At 39.0% G+C, this 19290-nt stretch overlaps 2 protein-coding genes across 2 annotated transcripts; one reads left to right on the forward strand and one right to left on the reverse strand.

Annotated features, from left to right (window-relative positions):
• Positions 1-258: 258 nt before the first annotated feature.
• anxa5b (annexin A5b) lies at positions 259-8446 on the reverse strand. Its single transcript, XM_072384860.1, has 13 exons — positions 8302-8446; positions 7997-8040; positions 5204-5288; positions 4843-4937; positions 3797-3910; positions 3583-3673; positions 3048-3127; positions 2917-2967; positions 2006-2099; positions 1584-1679; positions 1424-1482; positions 757-879; positions 259-659 (listed from the first exon to the last, which is right to left on the reverse strand). The coding sequence occupies exons 1-13, from the start codon at positions 8429-8431 to the stop codon at positions 597-599; spliced, it is 1125 nt and encodes a 374-aa protein (XP_072240961.1). The 5' UTR covers positions 8432-8446; the 3' UTR covers positions 259-596.
• Positions 8447-12990: 4544 nt separating this feature from the next.
• Positions 12991-18519, forward strand: uchl1 (ubiquitin carboxyl-terminal esterase L1 (ubiquitin thiolesterase)). Its single transcript, XM_072384861.1, has 9 exons — positions 12991-13095; positions 13180-13191; positions 13621-13749; positions 14243-14384; positions 16168-16253; positions 16508-16555; positions 16948-17017; positions 17093-17151; positions 17589-18519. Exons 1-9 carry the CDS (start codon positions 13063-13065, stop codon positions 17670-17672), a joined length of 663 nt encoding a protein of 220 aa, XP_072240962.1. The 5' UTR covers positions 12991-13062; the 3' UTR covers positions 17673-18519.
• The last annotated feature ends 771 nt before the right edge of the window (positions 18520-19290 follow it).

Below are 19290 nucleotides of genomic sequence, written 5' to 3' on the forward strand. Positions count from 1 at the left end.
GCACTCTCCTTTAACTGCAGATTCATTAGCATTAGTATTTACACTTTTTTAAGAAGTGCAGTTTACAAGCTGACTCCACCCAAAGCCAGAATATTGAGGTATTAATATAATTGTTTGTGTTATATCTGTGTTTTATTTATTTATTTATTTTTTAAATAAAAAACTTAATGAACAACCTGTTCAGTGTGGTGATTCCATCATTTTTTTTCCAGGGGTTTTGTTGACACGAGATAGGAAACAATAAACTCACCATTGACCTTCATTAACTGAAACATTTAATATTTCATAAATTGGTTCTGCCATACAAAGTGCAAACAAAACAACTGTCTTCTGATACTTCAGCATTATAAATGAATAATATGACACCGGTTACGGTGTAGTTATTAGTTGACCCAAAGCTGCATTAATGTGTACAAAATGTTAGCTACCTTTCAAAGACATAGTTTGGAGTCAAAGTTTAAAAGACCAGATAGGCTGTCACTGTCATAAAAAACAAAGTTTGCTGTAGCGTCTTCTTTCAATCAGCCGACAGCCAACAGGGCCATCGTAGGGAGGAGGCACTTCAGGTGTGTTCCTATTGTCAACTGTTGCCATGGTTACGCATCATCTCCTCCACAGAGCATAAGTAAAGCCTTGCGGTAGTCACCACCAGTGTCTCCCTGTGACAAAAACAAATAGTATTGACTGTAAAAAGAAGTAATAACAACACCTAATAGGTTTATGCCAATCAGTGTGAGCGTGTGTGTGCGTACGTACCTTGATCATCGAATGCAGAGAGCAGGCAAACATCTTCCTGAACTCAGCTCTGATGTCCAGCATGTCCACTTCACTGCGAGTTGCCATAACCCTAATCAGGGTGTCATCATCAGTGCCTGCACCCTGAAACAAAGACATAAAAACAAAACTGTAATAACTATATACTCCAAAAACATCTATGAATGACAACAGAGCGATTCCTTACAGTTCACAGTACACACAGTGATCCCATACAGGCCTCATGTGAGACAGAAAACACTCTGAAAGTTCTATAAATACGTGTGAAACAAACATTTGTTTTATTAGCTATAGAAATATTTAGATGAATATTTTGATCATTTGTAAAGAATAAAGAAATCCTATTTGTAGCTTTCATAAACCAAGTTATTGTGTGTTTGTATAAAGTCCAAATCAAACATCCATCATTAGGATCGTTCACCTCTCTGAAAAAGTCACCTGATCACTCTCCAGAAATGCGTATGATGAGATGGAATATTTAAAGTCATTAAAATGCCAACAGTTAACCGGGATTCTTTAAAGAAGATTCTGTTTTCACTTGTTCAATAAACTCTATTTTTGAGACTGGAGTGATATCTTTTTTAAACGGTATTTGGACAGACATTCAGATACCCTGCCGCCAATCCACCACAAACATTTGTTGTCTTACCTTCATGGCATAGTAGAGAGTCTCAGCAAAATAGGCTGGAACACTCCTGGCACATTTCACTTTACAAGAAAAACAAAACGAACAGGCATTGATTGGAAATTGGGAAACAGTGAATAAACAACAGGACAAGTCCACATTAAAAGGTTTCTAGTTTTCGTACCCACGGCAAGAAGCAGGTCTCTCAGGTTTCCGGATGTCTCTCTCTTGATACTCTCCTCCATCTCATATCCAGAGAGCTTCATGTAAGCATCGAATACTGAAAAACACGCTCAGAATTAGTCTGACTACACTTGGTCAGTAATGTCTGGAAGCTCAACCAGTGGATAATCTCACAAATTCCTCAGGACCATTTTTCATGTGACAATCAGCACCTTTTACTTTAATATGCAGAGTAATTTGCCATCAAAATACAAAAAAAATGGGGTCAAGAAAAAAAAAATACTACTCTGAGATCCTGTACAGGAAGTTTTCTGTGTTTGTTGCCTACAAGGCATACTGGAGCTGGACACATTTTATAAATCAAAGCTAAATCCAAACTATTTTAACTAAGTTCAATAATTGCCATATGTGCCAGTCACAAACCTTTTCTCAGGTGTTCGGCACTGCGGTTGCCAAGGATGGTAACAAACGACTGTTCATCGGTTCCAAACTTCTGCTCTCCTGCCTTAAAGAGAGCCTGAAATCACAGAAACCCAACAGATTACTTAAATACTACAAAAACAAACCAAGTACAATAGAAACAAATAGAAAAAAATATATATACAAATTAATAAATAGATTTTTTTTAATAACTTCTGTAACAAGCTGAGCACTACAGCCAGAAGTCAGATTCCTCAGCTTATGATCATTTAAAACCATGTGATGAAATATGATCTAGGACTCCTAAAGACTTGAGGATAAAAATACTAGTTGTAGAAATGCTAGTACTTCAATACTAGTTTTGGTGGGTGTGTGCATTTTAAATTCAGCTGAAAACCAATAAAAAAAGCAAATAAAACCAACTGAAATTCATGAATAGTTCATTTATTAACTATACAACACTTGCACATAGAAATTACACCTGCAGACATTAAAGTTAACTATTCTCATTCAAGAGAGCAACAAAAAAGATAGGCAGATAAAGCTAAATTAGCCCATAATAACCCAGATCCATTTTTTCTTGAATGAAATATATATAAGGAATTTAAACATATAATTAGACCACCTCTAAAGTGTCAAAGCTCTGTAATGTTACACATGTTACATTGCCCATTTATTTTGGATGCATTTATTTTAGTTTCACCCATTTGTTACACCTGTGTCACCATGGGTCCTTATGGGTTAAGAAATCTGTCAGTTCAACTTGATCAAGTTTTACTTTCTTCCTCCACAAGAGGGTGGTATAATATCATTACAGGTTAGCTGAACAAATACCAAACACCTGACAGTCACACCATCAGACAAAGACAAACGATGCCATTGATGTAGAAGACCAGAATGGTTTTCTCACTCACCTGAGCATCAGCCTCAATGTTTCCCTGCTGGATCCCCATCTGCCTGCTTGCCTGGGAAGAGAGAAAATGCTTCTGTCAACAGAGGAGAGGAGAGACGACAAGAAAAGAGGAGAGGACAGGATCAGACTTACCTGAAGCAAGATGACCAGGAGCCTCTTGAAGTGGCCTGCGGTGTCACCACATACATCCTCTTCCAGGTCATCATCATACTCTAAAGGCAGGCACACAGACACACAACACATATGTAAGACAGAAAAAGAGAAATATGCAAATAAGAGCAGATTTATTGTAAATTCTGCTGTATCAATATACTGTTTATGTGAACACAGAGAGGAGGAGATGAGCAAGGAGTAATAGACGAGGGCTTGCACAAAGCAGTATACAAATACAATGCGTTGACTTCATTATTATGCTAATTGGCATAAAGCAACATCGAGATGTCTTTTTTTAACTGACTTCAGCTACATTTACTGAAAACAGAGGGCTCATAAAAAGCCTCTGACAAAGTGAAGGATATGACTCCAAAATGGACTCCAAACTGCTCTGCTTTATCAGAGAAAGAGCGACTTATGAGCTGTTCTGAAAGGCTGTTTCACTTTTGATTTTGATTGTGTTTGTTTTGTTCTGAGTTAGAGCTGCTCAAGTATGTGTGTGTGGATGCGTTACCCTGTCTGTAGGCAGCGACGATGTCCTTCACCTGCTGAGGTGTCCTGGAAGCAAGTATCTCCACCAGCACCTTCTCATCTGTTCCTGCCCCCTGTAGGTCAAAGAGGGAATTGTCACACTGGGTGCTCATGCCCAAACTGATGTCCACAGCGTAAGCCCTCGAGAACATGTGACGACTTTAACAAATGTCATATTTGTTAAGTTCTGTACCCACCTTGATCGCATTTCGAAGTGATGTCACATCATACGCCAGAGGTGGGGTCATCAGAGCCACGATCACAGTCTCAAATTTGCCACCCAGCTCCCCCTTCAGGTCATTTATCAGATCCTGACATGATAACACAGAACATAAACCCCCAGTGTGAGTACATTGTAATGTAATGCACTAACTATAATGATTTTGCAACAGCCGTATGTTTTAAAATCCGGTACAGTTGTGTTTCTCTGCTCTGTATATGTATTTTCTACCGATGGCTGGTCATGCCTTAAATCTGAGATGTAATGTGTGGTCATTAGATTCATTAGAAATAAATGGTTAGACCTCATGTAAAACATCCTGCCTAAAGTGATTTCTTTTGCAACTTGATGGCAGCTGTAAACACAACATAGCTCACAAATGACTTACCACAGACCAGCATCCTGATTGTGTTAAGCAACCATGTTGTTGTCATAAAAAATCATCTGCAGCTAAAGTTTCAGTGTGTGTGTAATATCTTAGGAAACCAATTTGTAGAAATGCAATTTGATATTCACAACAACGTTTTCATTAGTGCAAAACTTCATCCGACAGACCAGACTTAAAGAGGATTATGTATTGGTTAACAAGGTATCAAACAAGGATAATGTTACTTTTTTGTGTTTTTCTGTTCACCATTTTAGGGTAACAGATGCTGGTGTAATTCAGGCTACAAAAACACATATATCCACTTCTAAAGCTCCTCTTATGTGTTTCTTAGGAAGGCAAAGACATGACCTGCTCACCTCCCATAAGCGAGTAGTTACATTGTGCAAATCCTGATTACATGTTACTGTTTATAACACAGGGCATACCCACCTATTGAGGGACCACTACCCCATTGGGCTCAGGGTTAAACATTCGTGGATTCAAGATAAAGCTTCAAACCATACACAGAGATTTGAGAATGTGATTCAGAATAATTCGTTTTTAGAGCTTTTTCAGTCTGAAGAAAACTCCAATCTTAAAGGTGGAGAGCCCTGACAGAACAAGCAGTTCAACTGCGGCTGAAGATGTAGTCTGACCTTTCCATACAGAGTCTTGTAGGTGGCCTTGATCTCCTGCCTCTGGGTGTTGCTGCGAGTAGTCAACAGTTGCAAGATGGCATCCTCATCGGTCCCTATGGCAACAAACAGCACAATTACTCAGCCAAGCTGTGTTAACTCTTCTCACATGCTTTCATATTACATAACGGTGGATTCCTGCTTACATCTGTTTAACCCACATAATCACAGCTTTATGTCAGCAGAATTTCACATCCACGTTCATGTGTTTATGAGTCACTGCTGTCTGAGCGAGTTCAGCTCCACCCTGACAGACAGTTATGAATACTACAGCAGCTTTAAAGAGGAATTTCCCCAAACACAGCACCTACAAGCATCTTACCCAGCCCTTTCATGGCCTTGTACAGGACCTCTGCATCTGCACTGGCATTGAAATCAGCGCTGGCTTTCACGGTTCCCCTGCTGGCCTGCAACACGGAAGATGTGAAGAGAGGATTAGATTTACATTTACATACAAGTTATGTATCCTTTGTCACTAAAATTATTTGAATGCTCTACCACATAAAACATGCAGATAATATCTTAGAAAAAGAAAGCAGAGATATTACAAAATTTTGATGGTTTCTCATCTGACTTGCAACCATCTTCTACACCAGAAGATATCCTGCTATCCTATATGTTTTGTTTATGTAGTCAGAACACACTGCTGATATACAAAAGCAAAACTTAGTTTCAAAACCTTTTCATAGAACGGAGACATGTTTTTGCATGAAAATGGAACCACAACTTTTTTTAATCTACTCATTCATCTACTCAGTCATTTTCATGTTCTCCAGTGTTATCATGTTGCTCTTCAAGCACTTGAAATGAAATCACAACTCAGATTACCAGAAATGTATCTGCAGGTGGGCACCAGAGCATGATAACACTGAAAAAAAATTAGTAAAACTTGTGACTATGGTGTAGTTGTTCCAAGAACATTAGCAGTGACATAGTCAGGTGGCAGCTTTTTTTTATTTCAAGGGAAGAAAATTGAGAGAGGAAAACCACTGGAATGTCTCTGGAATTTTGACCGTGAAACTCGGGAGAGAAAAAAAGCGTGACGTGCAAAAAAAACACGTCGACGACAACAACAAGGATTCTGTCTGTTGCTGCAGAGAGGAATGCCAGACGTTTTCCTTTTCCATAAACACTCTGAGTACCACAAGCTACATAAGATCGACTCAACGAGCCACTCACGCAAACAGATGACAAAAAAAAAAAAGGGGAGATAATCCAACAACGATGAAGATAACTTCCACTGGTATGTCCGGCACAAGTGGAGTGACCTAAGCGAGCAAGTTGAGACACGGGGCTGCTGCTGGAGCTATGTCGACACCGTATGTAAACACAGGCTGCGACGGCACATCCTGTCATTTAACCTCCTGCATTTTCAGACCGTGACTGCCATGGAGACTGTACACAAACCACCTAGCATCAAGGAAAGGAAGTGCCCTATCATATTATCATAAAAAGGGTTTTATTATTAACTGTACATTTACTATGAGAGTTGAGCTTGGATATGAGCAAGGCTGTCTAAGACAGAAAAGATAAGGCTACAAATAGATTTCTCAGTCCATATCTCTCACTAGCTTGTAACACCATCTGCTGACGATCAAAAAGCTTTTACTTTAAAGTTTAAAGTTACATGTACTGAATTTCTGAGAAGTTACAGCAACCCTCAAATCAGCATTGTTAATTCTGACAATGTTCTAAGTTCCAACCAATAATTAGATAGTCATTCTTGGGAGAGGGAGTCACTATGTGAGATTATGTAAAAGAAAAAGACTGAAGATTATTATTATTATCATTATAAACAGAACAGACTACTTCACATATAATCAGAGGATAAAACTCTTAGAAATATATAGTGTGAAGAATGTTCACGACAATGCTCTGGTTGTAGATATAGGTCTGGTTTTAAGTTTACTAAATACACACACACACACACACACATAAATTCCCTGGTACTTTTTAAATCCAGTTTATGGCTCCGGTTTCAAACCCAAACTTTCAGAAAGATGTAAAACCCTACGATTAGAGTCCAGTTGAGGTCTTTAAGACAAGCTCAGCAAACTACTACTACTACAATGTGGGAGGCGCAGTGTTTTTACAATGCCGCTCAAACAGTGATAAACAGCCTCTTTGTTGTGGCCTAATTTCTGTAATTAACTGTTTACAGCAGCAGCATTGTCTGCAATACACTACTCAAGGTTTGTTCAAAATAACTACAGTGCCCATGTGCACAACTGTGGTTCACTGGTGTGTTTTTATAGCATTTATGTCCGCAGCACAGAGGAAAATCACACAAAAGCCCTGAGTGTGAAAACTTATCCAACAATAACTTATTTAGACTTCTGTCATCCTAAGAAAAGATTACATCGATATATATATAAAAATATACAATCACAATTGAGGAGTTTTATTTTAAATATCAGCAGTTTTTGTCTGTCTTTTACTGGTCTTAAAAGAGGACTGCTTTCCCCTTAAGAGAGGGAGGGTGGCCATCAACTCCAAGCCAGATGTGGAAATGAAAGCATTAAAGGCAGAAAGAGGTGGAGAGACAAGAGAGGCCCACCCGATGGAGCAGAGCCCGCATGAATCATACACTAAACTTCCAGACTTCCCCAAACTAAACCTCTTAACAGCCCAGCAAGCATGCGCAAACACACCCATACTCTCATGGAAACTGGTTCAAGCTTAACGGTTTAAAGAGTGAAAATGCTCCTTTTACAACGTCTGTGTGTCAAAATCCACCTGATTAGAGGTTACTTCATGAACCACAGTAATGTTTTCCTCATCTCAAAGACATGCACTGCCATATTTTCGGATACGCATTTAAAGAACATAAAAAGCTGGAATCTTTATTGCAAACTTTAAAAAACAAAAGCAAATGAATGGTGAATGAAAATCTTCAACTACACCGAGACTTTTTTTTTAACAATCAGAGCATTATATGGTAAGGAGAGGAGTGGGCGTTGTCTTTGACTTAAATCCAGTAGATCGGACATTTGCATAGATAACGGTTTTTATTCTAGACTTCGGCCTAATTAATTTAATAAGCCAACACAAGTTCCTCGGTGACTGTTCCTTTAAAATGATGAGCTGAGAAACGGATGACATGCAAATAACTTACCATTTTGATAGTCTTGGAAGGTTTTTCGACGTTGAGAAAGAGTTCTACGGAAAACAAAGAGAAGTCAAAACGTCATTTTCATATCATTGTCAGCTTTAACCAACTTTCCTGCTCTCTGCTCTCCAGTCTAGCAGCTGTCAAACTTTCCTCCCGGATCAGATTTCTCTCTTTGTGAGTATATGTGTGTGTGTGTGTGTGTGTGTTTGTCTGTTTGTTTTTTGTCCACAGCTCTGTCTGCTCTTACCTGGCTGATGCAGTGCCGTATTTCAAAAAGTATCTCTAAGTCAGTCGTGATGGAAACTTACCGCTGAGCAGCAGATGAAGCTCACTGAGCAGGCGGAGAGATCCGGCGACGAGAAAACAAGAGAGGAAAAAGAGAGGAGAGAAAGGAAGCCCACTTGGATAAGCACTCTGGTTTGCGCGTGAGTGTGTCATACGAACCACACCCAGTGCGTCCCTGAGCGCACAAACTCTCACGCTGAGCTGTTCCCCGTAAAGCACTCTGGGAAATGCTGTTTTATGATAAAGATGATGTGGACGCAGACATGGAGCCAGTGAAAAGAGGGCAACTTCAATGTCATCTTAACTCTTACATTGCTTATTTTGTAACTGCGGCAGAATAAACAAAGTTTATGTGAAGGCTGCGCTGATGGATGATTTTTCTCGCTTGTAGCGGGAGAATCTAAAAAACACAACGCTGACACTAAAACCAAATAAAAATGGTTGTTTATCCACTCAGTCTTGATTTAGCCTGGAGTTGTTTTTCTCACCACCTGACAAATGTTGACCAGGGGCTTGTTTCACAAAAAAAAAGACTTTCCACGATTATCAATAATTATGCGGTTGAAGTTTATACAGTTCTCTCTATGATGTTAGAACACGAATGGGCGGTATATCTGTTCTTCAGTAAAGGAGAAAATTTGATCCCACATTGCAGGGTACAACTTCCGTGCTGCAAAATTAATGAAACAGAAACCAGAGCATTACAGCTGCTCTCGGTCTTGTCTGTTGTTTGTGCAGACCAAACAGATTCTATGAGATGCTAGATATTTGATCCATTACTAATATTTAAATATTGATTAGTGCAGCTTTAAATGTCAAAACATAGCAGCACACAATCGACAGATGTCAGAAAACGCCCACAAGTTGCATGCACAGAGAGACCATCTTAGTCCAGATGTTGATGTGCTGTAAAATATCTGTGATCCAGCTACAATGTGATAGACTGTATGGTACAGTCGTGCAGCATATATGCTGCAACAGTAGAAATGCATTAACTATGTGGGTGTATTGTTTGTGGTTCACAACTTTTTCTTAGTTCAATGTCTAGTCAAGGTAATGTGACAGTGCACTACAAATATAATCTCTTATATTAAAGGTAAATGTCTGATGTGGGTTTTTTTTCCCAATAAAATGTTTATCTGTTTCAGCGACATGACTATTTGTAAGTGCGACGAAAGACCAGCAAGTGTTAAAAGATATCACGAGGATTCAACTGCATTTCAGGCAGTTGTCTGTTACTGACACTAGGAGGCAGCGATACTGATTATGTTTGTGAAGTGGAACCTAATACCATCATGGCTTAAAGCTCAGCAGGATAGTTTGTTTCTGTTTACTTTGTAGACACGTTCATATTTAATAAATGGCGTCTGATTCTTGTAGACAGTTTGCCACATAAATTTTCTGAAACCATCTCCGAAACCGGCACTGGCATGAGGAGCTAAGACTAACAAAATATTCTCCATAATGAATGTCCACACGAAAACAAATAAATGTGATTTGGGTTGTTTATAACAGGAACACTACTCATTCTGTTGCCCTCTTGTTTGGCATGTTGGGAATCTTCATACCTTTAAATCACCATTTAAATCGAGGACAAAACATCAGTTTAAACAAAGAGAGTATTGAACACACACACACATATATATGTTTATCTGAATAAGGTTATGCACACTTTTTCAACATAAATGATATTTCAAATAAAATAAAGGTAAAGTCCAGCTGACAAAAAAAAAGACATATTGGGAGAAAGAGTGTTTATTCATCTACATTAGAAACAAATATAGCCTACGGTTCTTTGCATGGCTTTATGAAAATATGCTTTTTAACTTGATAGCAGTACTTTAAATGCAATTAATACTGTAGGCTTTGTATGTAAACTCAGAAATGTAAATATTGAACCATGAGAATTTCTTTTCAAACTAGTTTTAATAGCACAAACAATACCACAGGGGTAACTGTAGAGTAGGTCACCATGAAACAGCTCACTAATTTCAAAATATGCACACTGATGGTAAAACATCTCAAATTAGCAAACAATAATGAGAACATTTTTGAGTGGACTGGAGGTCTAAACATGTCTGTATTCGGTAGAGAGCAGGTAGAGAAACCCACACAGTCAAAGACAGACATGTCTTCTGCACCTTGAAACTCCTGTTCTGCAACTCTGATGTGAAATTGAGTTGAAGATTTTGTAATAAAACATGGCACGACAGGCATGAGCTTTGCATTATCAAATCTGTGGTGTGGTCAGGATCATGTTAGAAAAAGGTACATATGTGGATTTTGTGATGAATCAGTAAGTAATAACTATATATGATATAACCGCCTCGGAAAATCTGTTATCATTTGTTATTATCAACAGAAGTCTGACATATTTTCCAACATAATGCTACTAAACAATTTTGCTGTGGAATTGTTTTAGAGTTCATAAAAGCAAACTGAAATCAACATCTCAAAATAAGTACAAATATACCAGCTGTTTTGGAGGAGAATTTGTAATCAGAGAACATCGCCATTTTTTGTTTGTATGGTGTAGTGATTGATAAAGTACATTCATTTCTAACCTGCTTGGAAAGGAAGCAGACTCAGTGTCTCAATGAGATTTCATGTACAGGTAAAGGTTGATAATAATAATGACATTAATGATCTCCACAACTTCTGTACAGGTGTCAACAGTCTGATACTGTTGCCTTGTTGACTGGGAGTCTGTAAGTGAACTCCAGGCTTAATCTTTATGGTGATTGACAGTCGCTGAGTCCAAGTCTACCTGGTCAACAGGTTAATACTTTTCTTGTCTTTGAGGACTTCCATCATCCAGTCAAGCTCAGCCACGATACAGGCAGCATTTAGTGGACGCAGAATGAGCGTGATCAGGTTCGCCCTCTATCAAATACCAGAAAAGTTCCAAGATGTTGATAATTGCAACAGGATCTGTTTTGCCTCCACATGATAACCTCATAAACACTATGAGCTGTCAGAGCTCACCGTTTACTTTTTTTTTCTCTTTTCTTCTTCAGCGAGAGTTTTTTTCTAGACAGCTGTGTCATTGTTGCTCACCAATAGATTAATAATTCAAACAGGCAGTTAAACAAACAATCATAAACATTGTCTGCTGCTAACTACTCATTTCAGTTTGGCCTCTGAACCAATAAACCTGCACATAGTATATCCCACCCTCTTTCTCTGCCTCACTAACCTCTGCAAACCCTGCAGCTAACACCTCTGGAGTTTATCATCTTCTTGTCAGATTAAAGCATATTTGTGACATCCATACTGCATGAATGAAACTTGTATGAAGTATGTAGGTGCAGTGCATCTGACACACACAATTGAGGTCTATAAAAAGTCTGCTGTATCATTTAAAGTAAGGCACTAATGCAGTTGTAACTCCAACAGATCTTAACTTAGAATTTGTAAGAAAATAAATGTGAATAAAGAAACTGTAAAATTAGGTTTTATTTAAAAGTCCTTTGTGTGACAGTATATCTCTGACTGTACCATTTTTTTAACTGAAAACCTTCAAAATGAGCAAGAACATCCTTATTCTAGATGTGTCAGACATGCATCTAAGTGCTCAGTTTGAGAAAAAGAATTACAATACATTTTCAATGAATGTTGTTTTTTTCAAGGACCACCATCACTGTTGTGGGTTATAGTGCCACCAAGTGGAACAAAGAGACAAGATTCACATAATAACTACTTGCCACGAAGACAGAGACAGACTCTCATAAACACGAGATACGGATTTATTAAGTGGGTTATTCTCATAGGGAACCAGATGCATTGATAAGAACAATCAGGCATAAGCAGTTTCAGTACAAATTTCATCTCAATCAAAAGAAAAAGGAGCAGTTACTGAGATTTATGGATACCTGCAGAGATTATCAAATCTAGTATCTTGTGCCAAGCCCCAAAACATCATCTCTGGAAAAGATATACAGAGAAGAGCAGTAATTTCCCTCCCATGATTTGGTTTTTAAATGTAATAATAGGGAAGTTGTCACGGAATAACCAATTACAATAATTGCCCTGTACTGAATGACATCTGGTTTCCTATTAAAACACCTGATTACGAGTCCTATGAGGAAAATGACTGCACAATATCAAGATCAAACTGCACAATATGATAAAGGGCAAAAATACAAAGAAATTACACCAGTAGAGTACCTGCATATCTTCAGTAAGACACATAAATAATATGAAATCACAGTTCTCCAGAATATTCTCTTTGCAACATTGCGTCGCTCTTTTTTTTTCACTTTCGCTGTGAAGCGTCACGAGAAGACTTTTTGTTAGGAACTGGTCTTATATAAATAAACTGAATTTGAGCTAAACTGAATTAGAGTTGGCAATAAGATTGAAGGACAGATATTAATCTAATTATTTTTATTCCACAACTTTCTGTCTCTTTAACGCAGATGTTGATAAGAAGTAATCAATACGTCACGCCTTCGTTTCTAGAAATTACGTGTTTCAACGCGTATTTTGCGGTGACATTTCTCTTCCATCTAATTTTGTAAATAACGATGCGTTTCCTTCTGGGGTGTTCCTCTAGCTGAACATATTTTTCGGAAAATCTGACATTTAAATCCCACTGATATTTCCCAGGAATCAAAGCAAATCTGCACACTAACGGTTCTCTGGTCAGAACACACCCCCTGGGTCTGCTAGTAAGTGGTATGGTCGACAGAATAAATTGCGGGTGCGCCGTGAACTTCCCACCGACAGTTAAAAAACTAGCGACCACGCAGACGCAACACTTAACCTGCAAAGTCACTGCGAAAATGGAGTGGACACCGATGGAGATTAATCCCGAGGTGGATAGATAACTACTTAATTGATATTGTAACACTTCCACAGACAGCGAACTCACTTTCATATGTCTATTTTTGTCGTTTCAGATGCTGAACAAGGTGGGTATCAAACGTTGGGCGCCGAGAACCGTTGTTAACATTTATATACAACTGCTAGGTAAGTTTCGGTGAGGCTAGTTGGTCGGTGCAGCCGTTAAACCGTCACTGAAACAAAGGCTGAAACACCACCAGGCCACCAAACAGCATATCGGTGTGAATTTCCCTTTTAAATTGGTATATGTACCAGTAAAAGTGGTTGGATATTACGGAAAGAACACACGACAGCAAGCAGGAGAAGCGTAGGTCTGCTCCAAGGAGCGGCAGCATCCTCCCCAGCGCTCCCCCCTGTGTCTGGGCTACAGGGTGTGGTCTGACTGGACCAGCGAAACGCAGCATCTTTGAACGTCTTCAGAGGGCTTCTTCTACCGACTTCTAATTGCTCAGTGGTGTGTTGTTGATTCAGTAAACCTGGATTTCTCTGTGTTTCAGATCATGAACAAGCTAGGCGCGGGTGAAAGCTGGCGCTTCGTTGACGTGCTGGGGCTGGAGGGTGAGCAACTGGCCGACGTCCCAAAACCATGCTGTGCCTTGATGCTACTCTTCCCGCTTACGCAACAGGTAATAATCGGGTGACGGTATTGACTACTTCCTGGATTTGGGTGGTATGAGGGTAGGGTGTGCTTAGATAAACAGGCTGTCTGGGGTGGGGTGACACTGAGATGCAGGGAGGGCATGAAGGAAGAAGCTGTGATGGTGTTCAAGTGGGTAGGCTTGTTGGGAAGGTGAATCAGCAAATACTTAACCCCCCCCCCATTGTGTGCGGAGTAACCTGGAGATCTTATATCCATAATCAGAAATCACACTTTGTCTGCAGGAACAAAAAGCTATACTTGCAAGATTTTAATCTGGAATTACTGTTTTTAACTTTCATTTTACTTAAATGTTAGTTTCCCTGAATCCAAGATGACGTCTTCAAGTGACTTGAACCCAAAATTAGTTATTGCTCTTGATGGGACTATTTCTAAATCTGCACACCCATTACGTGGCTGAATTGGACACATGATGCGAGTCTTTTGACAATGACTAAGCTCTTTGTCCGTGTGCATGGCAGCATGAGTCTTTCAGGGCTCAGCAGGCGGACAAGGTTGCAGGAGGCTCTGAGCTTTATTTCCTGAAGCAGACGGCAGTCAATTCTTGTGGCACCATTGCCCTGGTGCACGCTGTGGCCAACAATAAAGACAAGTTGACTTTTGGTGAGTGTACCTGAAATAAGCACCTTTTACAATAGGGAGTTACCACTGAGTGTTTTTTAAATGCGTAAAGTAAAAATAAAATGTTTGTGCATGTTTGGCTTTTTTTTTTTTTTTAAATCTGTGACTTGTATATTAATGGACCAAGGCTCCTGTTACCATCATGTTGATGTTAAAGTTGCCCTTTGCACAGAAATGATGGGTTTAAAACAGAGTCAGACACCAGGAAGCAAAGTTTAGCCAAGTGCTTTGTTCCTCCACAAAACTCAAAACTGCATTCATGCTTTGTCCTCCTGTTTCTTTGCAAGAATCTTCAGCTCTGAAAACACAACAAAAACATGGCCTTATAGTCACTGACTCATTGAAATTCACACTTTAAGCACAAAGAGATGCCAGTTGACTTCCAATGCATTAAACTATGCACAGACGCTGTTCTCTGTTCAACTGCAGTTCAGGGCATTAGCAAATTACTTGCCTTATCTCATTCATGTTGTGGATGGATTGAAATGAGACATCGACTTTAGAGTCATTTTGTGACAAGCTGAATTTCATAATTTCGGACGGGTGAGGGAAGAGACCCGACTCTGATGTGCTTCAGATAATATCCAGAAATCTTCTTTTCTGTTTTGAAGTTCCCATTTATTACAATGATCGATAAATGTTGATGTTCTGCTTGATGTGAACATTTAAAAGCACGCAAGCCTACAGCAAGGGTCCAACAAGCAGTTGAAAAGCATGCAATCGACCCGTCGGCCACGCATCGTTAGATGCCATTTAAAGGTGATGCGCCTCAGCTCTGCTGCCTGTGGTGAAAATGGGATTAAACCTGCAAGTTACAGCTGTAAGAAAACAATGGCTTCTACAACCATGTTGTGATGAGTAGGCTGAAACCTGCGCACAGAGATGGATGACTTGTGAGAAAACCATTGGATTATGCAATTTGGGTAACTTGATGAGAAACGAGTACATGCCCAAACTTCCCTGGCATGGTGTTTGATCCTGTTTTCAAGCCCTCATTTTTGTACACGAGCCAGTTTTAACCTGGTTTGCCTGACTGTCACTTGTTCATGCTTGCGGGATAGCTGAAGACTGACGGGTGTTAAGTGTCAAACCTCAGCCCATCAATAGTAATTTACATATTTTCTAAAAGTGTGCGTTGAAACCTTTTTTAAATGTATATTATTGGCCATTATCAATGGTCCAGATGTTGCAGACGTTTCACTCTGCCAATTCAAATGAGCACTCGCACATACTTTCAGTGTTTTTAAAAATGCCCAAACCTGCTCCCATCATTCTTAAAGCTAAGAACTTTTGATGTCTTTTAAGATGTAAAAACACTTCAAACGACCACACAACCAACACCCCGGAGACGTGAAGAGAATTAAATTGTGTGTTAGCAGTGTGTTAGCTTTGTCAAAGAGGGGCAGCAGTAGATTTAGAATGTTTCTCAGGGTTTTTTTTTTTTTTTTTTTCTTTGAGCTGATAAAGTACAGCCAATTTGTTAAAGGGACAGCTTAACTCCCACTTTCTAATTAAGGTTATGCCATGTAGTGTGCACTTGAATGTCTTTATATTACTTGAAAGAAAATATCACCAGACAAGCAGGTAGTTTTACAAGTCCGATACAGGGATACTTGTTTGTATGAAGCACTTATTGAATTGTTCTCGACAGTGAAACAAAATCTTAGCCCTAAATCCCTACAATAAATCATCTGGGATGAAGGATAGTAGTTTGGTGAAAATGAACTGCCTCTCCAGCTCACCAGGCTATCGTTGGTGTTTTCAGATAGTGACTCCGCCTTGAAGAAGTTTCTGAACGAGACTGCGAACATGTCTCCTGATGACCGTGGAAAACATCTGGAGAAGAACAAGGTAAGAAATATTTAAAAGTGGAGGCTGAAAGTTGTACTTAGTTAGTTGTTTGGACAATAAAATCTTGATCACAGTTCAAATTGTGATGAATAACCAACAAGCCTTGTTGGTGCCACTAGGGGGCACCACACACCATTAAATCCTATCCTATGATGTTGAAAGTACTTGTAGTCTAGGCTACATTGCAACTTTACATGTAGATTTTACTATAAATGCATATATATGAATCTTAATTTCACCATTTTTCTTCCCAGGCAATCTATGATGCTCACAATGAGGTTGCTATGCAGGGACAATGTCGGGTAAGATACTTGGGTACAATATCAGCATCTATGCTAACATCTTTAGCTTCATCACGTGTGCATATGACCGGGACTCTTCAAATAACTTGACTTTTAGTCATTAATTTGCAACAATGGTTAGCATGCTCGTTTCCTACTGCTGTTTATGTTTACTTATATTCACCTCAGAATTTAACTGATTTAATGAATAAATGACCACATTAAAGTTAGTCTTCTCTTTCAGCTCTCATTAGCTCCTGCTGTCTGTATAGCCTATGTGTGAGTTGGCACATCAGATATCTTAGAGATGAGAAACTTTGCTTTGAAACCTCACAGTATAAAGTGTTGGACTGCATTTGCTCTTACTCCTGTACTAATTCCTTATCTGTTTTTTTTGTTTTTTTTCCCCACAGCCAGAAGCTGACAAAATCAACTTTCACTTCATTGCCTTTGTCAACGTAAATGGACAACTTTTTGAATTTGGTAGGTGTGCAAACGCACTCACATTGTTGTGCATGTTTACATTGTGGATTTCTAAGTGTCGTATTTGCTTTGAAGATGGGAAACTGAATGGACCCGTGAACCATGGAGCGACTAAGGATGACTCCTTTGTAATGGTAAATTAAACTGATTTGTTGTTCAACATTTTGTTGGTGCTTTTTAAAATCTGCATTTGCAAATCTATTGAAGAGTAAAATTTGTTTTAATTTAAAAAAAAAAAAAAAAGACTCAGTGCTGGTATGAAGCAACCCCAGGGACTCGTTATGCAATAGCAGAAAAATGGCTTCATGAATTAATAATTGTATTTAAAGCTATACTCTGACTGCCAGCATTAGACATCAATCATCGCTACTATTGAAATGATTTAAAATATTTCCAGTAAAACTGTAAATCAACATTTTGTGTGTTCGAGCCACTCTTTTCTAAATTTATTAATATAGAGGTATGTGTGTGTATATATATATATATTTTTTTTTTTCTTATATCAGACATTTTGAAAATTAACTTGAATGTCAGCACTAGTGACACTTGTGTTTCTGTCGCTCACGTCTAGGATGCTGCCAAAGTGTGCCGTGGATTCATGGAAAGAGAGCAAGGGGAAGTCCGTTTCTCAGCAGTGGCTCTTTGTCAGAGTTAGATCTTCGGCAAGATGCCAAATCAGGCAGATTGTTAACCAAAATGTTTTTGGAACACTCACACGGCAAACACAATCAACAGGTACCCACAGTGATTTGTGTGCACATACATCTGCAGACACTATGCACTATAAAGGACGCTGTTGCTTTCTCAGCTTATGAACAGGGCGTTCTTCAACGTTAGCACATACAAACTCTGATCAAAGCCTTTTGCTTTGCTAATTTTAGCTACTACAAGCTTGTCCGAACTGTTTTTGGGATAGCCGCATTCAGCTGTGAAAATTGTAAAACACATGGTTAGACCTCACCTCTGCATGTATGTTATTTAGCTGTTTCCTTTGTATGTTGGTGCATCAGTGTGAAATTCAGATTATTTAAATACCTTTTTGTGCCAAGAGTTCCTCTGCAGCCTTCAGCTGCTGTGGTTGGGTTTACAAACATCTGACATTTCTCCAAGCCCAAACGCATCTGTAGGAATAATTTAACCATTGTTCAGAGAAGGCTCGAATGTTTGGAGTTCTTGGGTGACATTTCTCCGGCAAACTAAGGTCTTCTTTGACAAGTGTAAAGTCCTACCGGATCGTTTGCTTTCTCTCTCTGTAATTCACTGTTTTTGCAGACATTGAGAAACACACTTTATTTGAAATGAGCTTTTCACTGATTGTGCACAAATTCTTCAAACCTTTCCGTTAAAGGGACCATAATCCCAATGACGTGCTTTTGTATGTTGGGTTGTTGTGTTGTGAAGGGTGAGTTGTACTTCTAGCTGTGTTCAAATTTCTGCACTTTCCAAATCCTATGTTGCTGTAGTACAGCTGTGGGAATTTAATAAAGCAAACGTTAAATGTGTATATGTGGCCCCCTTTGTGTATCAGAAAAATCAAAGCCCTGAGGGGAAATCTTCCTTTATTTGGATCAAGAGTTTATTTATTTTTTTAGCTCTGAAGATGTAGTATCCTTCTTTTAAAACCTTGATTCTTGGTCACCACTCTACATTTTAGGTGACGCCCAAGTCTGACTCTTGTTACATGAGGTGATGAAGTGTTAAGTGCCCTTAGGCTCTCAGCTTGTGACTTCTCCTTACTAAGCTTGGCTGCTTCCCATCTACAAAAGGCTGAAACAAGGAGAATAATGGAGTGGTCAATAGCATGACCCTCTGCTCTGGGTGCTGACACAAAACTTTGCTCTGTGTTGGGCAAGCGACACACATCGTACATTCTACTGACCAGAACAATGGGACTTTTTCTATATTAATGATGAAGACAAAAGGCAACAAAGAACTCTGTGGAGGTAAAAACAGTAGCTTGCATAGATCCTTTCAGAGATGCAGAACTGAGACTGTGTTACAAAGGAAGGGACTGGGTGGGGACGTGGCACAACGGTCTGTTCTATGCTCAGTATTTTAATTCATGTTAAACTTGGATAAACTAAGTACAAGCCTGATTACTAGAAAGTTTGGCTGTTGTGTAAAAAGATAATTTAAGAAAAAAAAAAAAGCAACGATTTGCAAATCTGACTTTTTTTTTTTCCCAAAATTCACAGAACCAAAACGGCGAATGTCAGAAATTACACATTTTACTGTCTGCGTATGAGGAACGTGGCAATCTGTTAGGTTAAGGG

This window comes from Leuresthes tenuis, unplaced genomic scaffold (genome assembly GCF_036924035.1).
Source record: "Leuresthes tenuis unplaced genomic scaffold, fLeuTen1.0.hap1 SCAF_4, whole genome shotgun sequence".
In the NCBI taxonomy this organism is placed as follows: Eukaryota; Metazoa; Chordata; class Actinopteri; order Atheriniformes; family Atherinopsidae; genus Leuresthes; species Leuresthes tenuis.

What these genes read in the sequence shown, in the direction of transcription:
- anxa5b (XM_072384860.1), bottom strand. Translation starts at nt 8,431, where the DNA reads ATGACACACTCACGCGCAAACCAGAGTGCTTATCCAAGTGGGCTTCCT. An exon ending in GCTTCATCTGCTGCTCAGCG is followed by an intron (nt 8,041 to 8,301) that starts GTAAGTTTCCAT and finishes TGTTTTCCGTAG; the next exon opens with AACTCTTTCTCAACGTCGAA. An exon ending in ACAAGACTCTGTATGGAAAG is followed by an intron (nt 3,911 to 4,842) that starts GTCAGACTACAT and finishes TTATCATGTCAG; the next exon opens with GATCTGATAAATGACCTGAA.
- uchl1 (XM_072384861.1), top strand. Translation starts at nt 13,063, where the DNA reads ATGGAGTGGACACCGATGGAGATTAATCCCGAG. An exon ending in TAAAGACAAGTTGACTTTTG is followed by an intron (nt 14,385 to 16,167) that starts GTGAGTGTACCT and finishes TGGTGTTTTCAG; the next exon opens with ATAGTGACTCCGCCTTGAAG. An exon ending in AACATCTGGAGAAGAACAAG is followed by an intron (nt 16,254 to 16,507) that starts GTAAGAAATATT and finishes TTTTCTTCCCAG; the next exon opens with GCAATCTATGATGCTCACAA.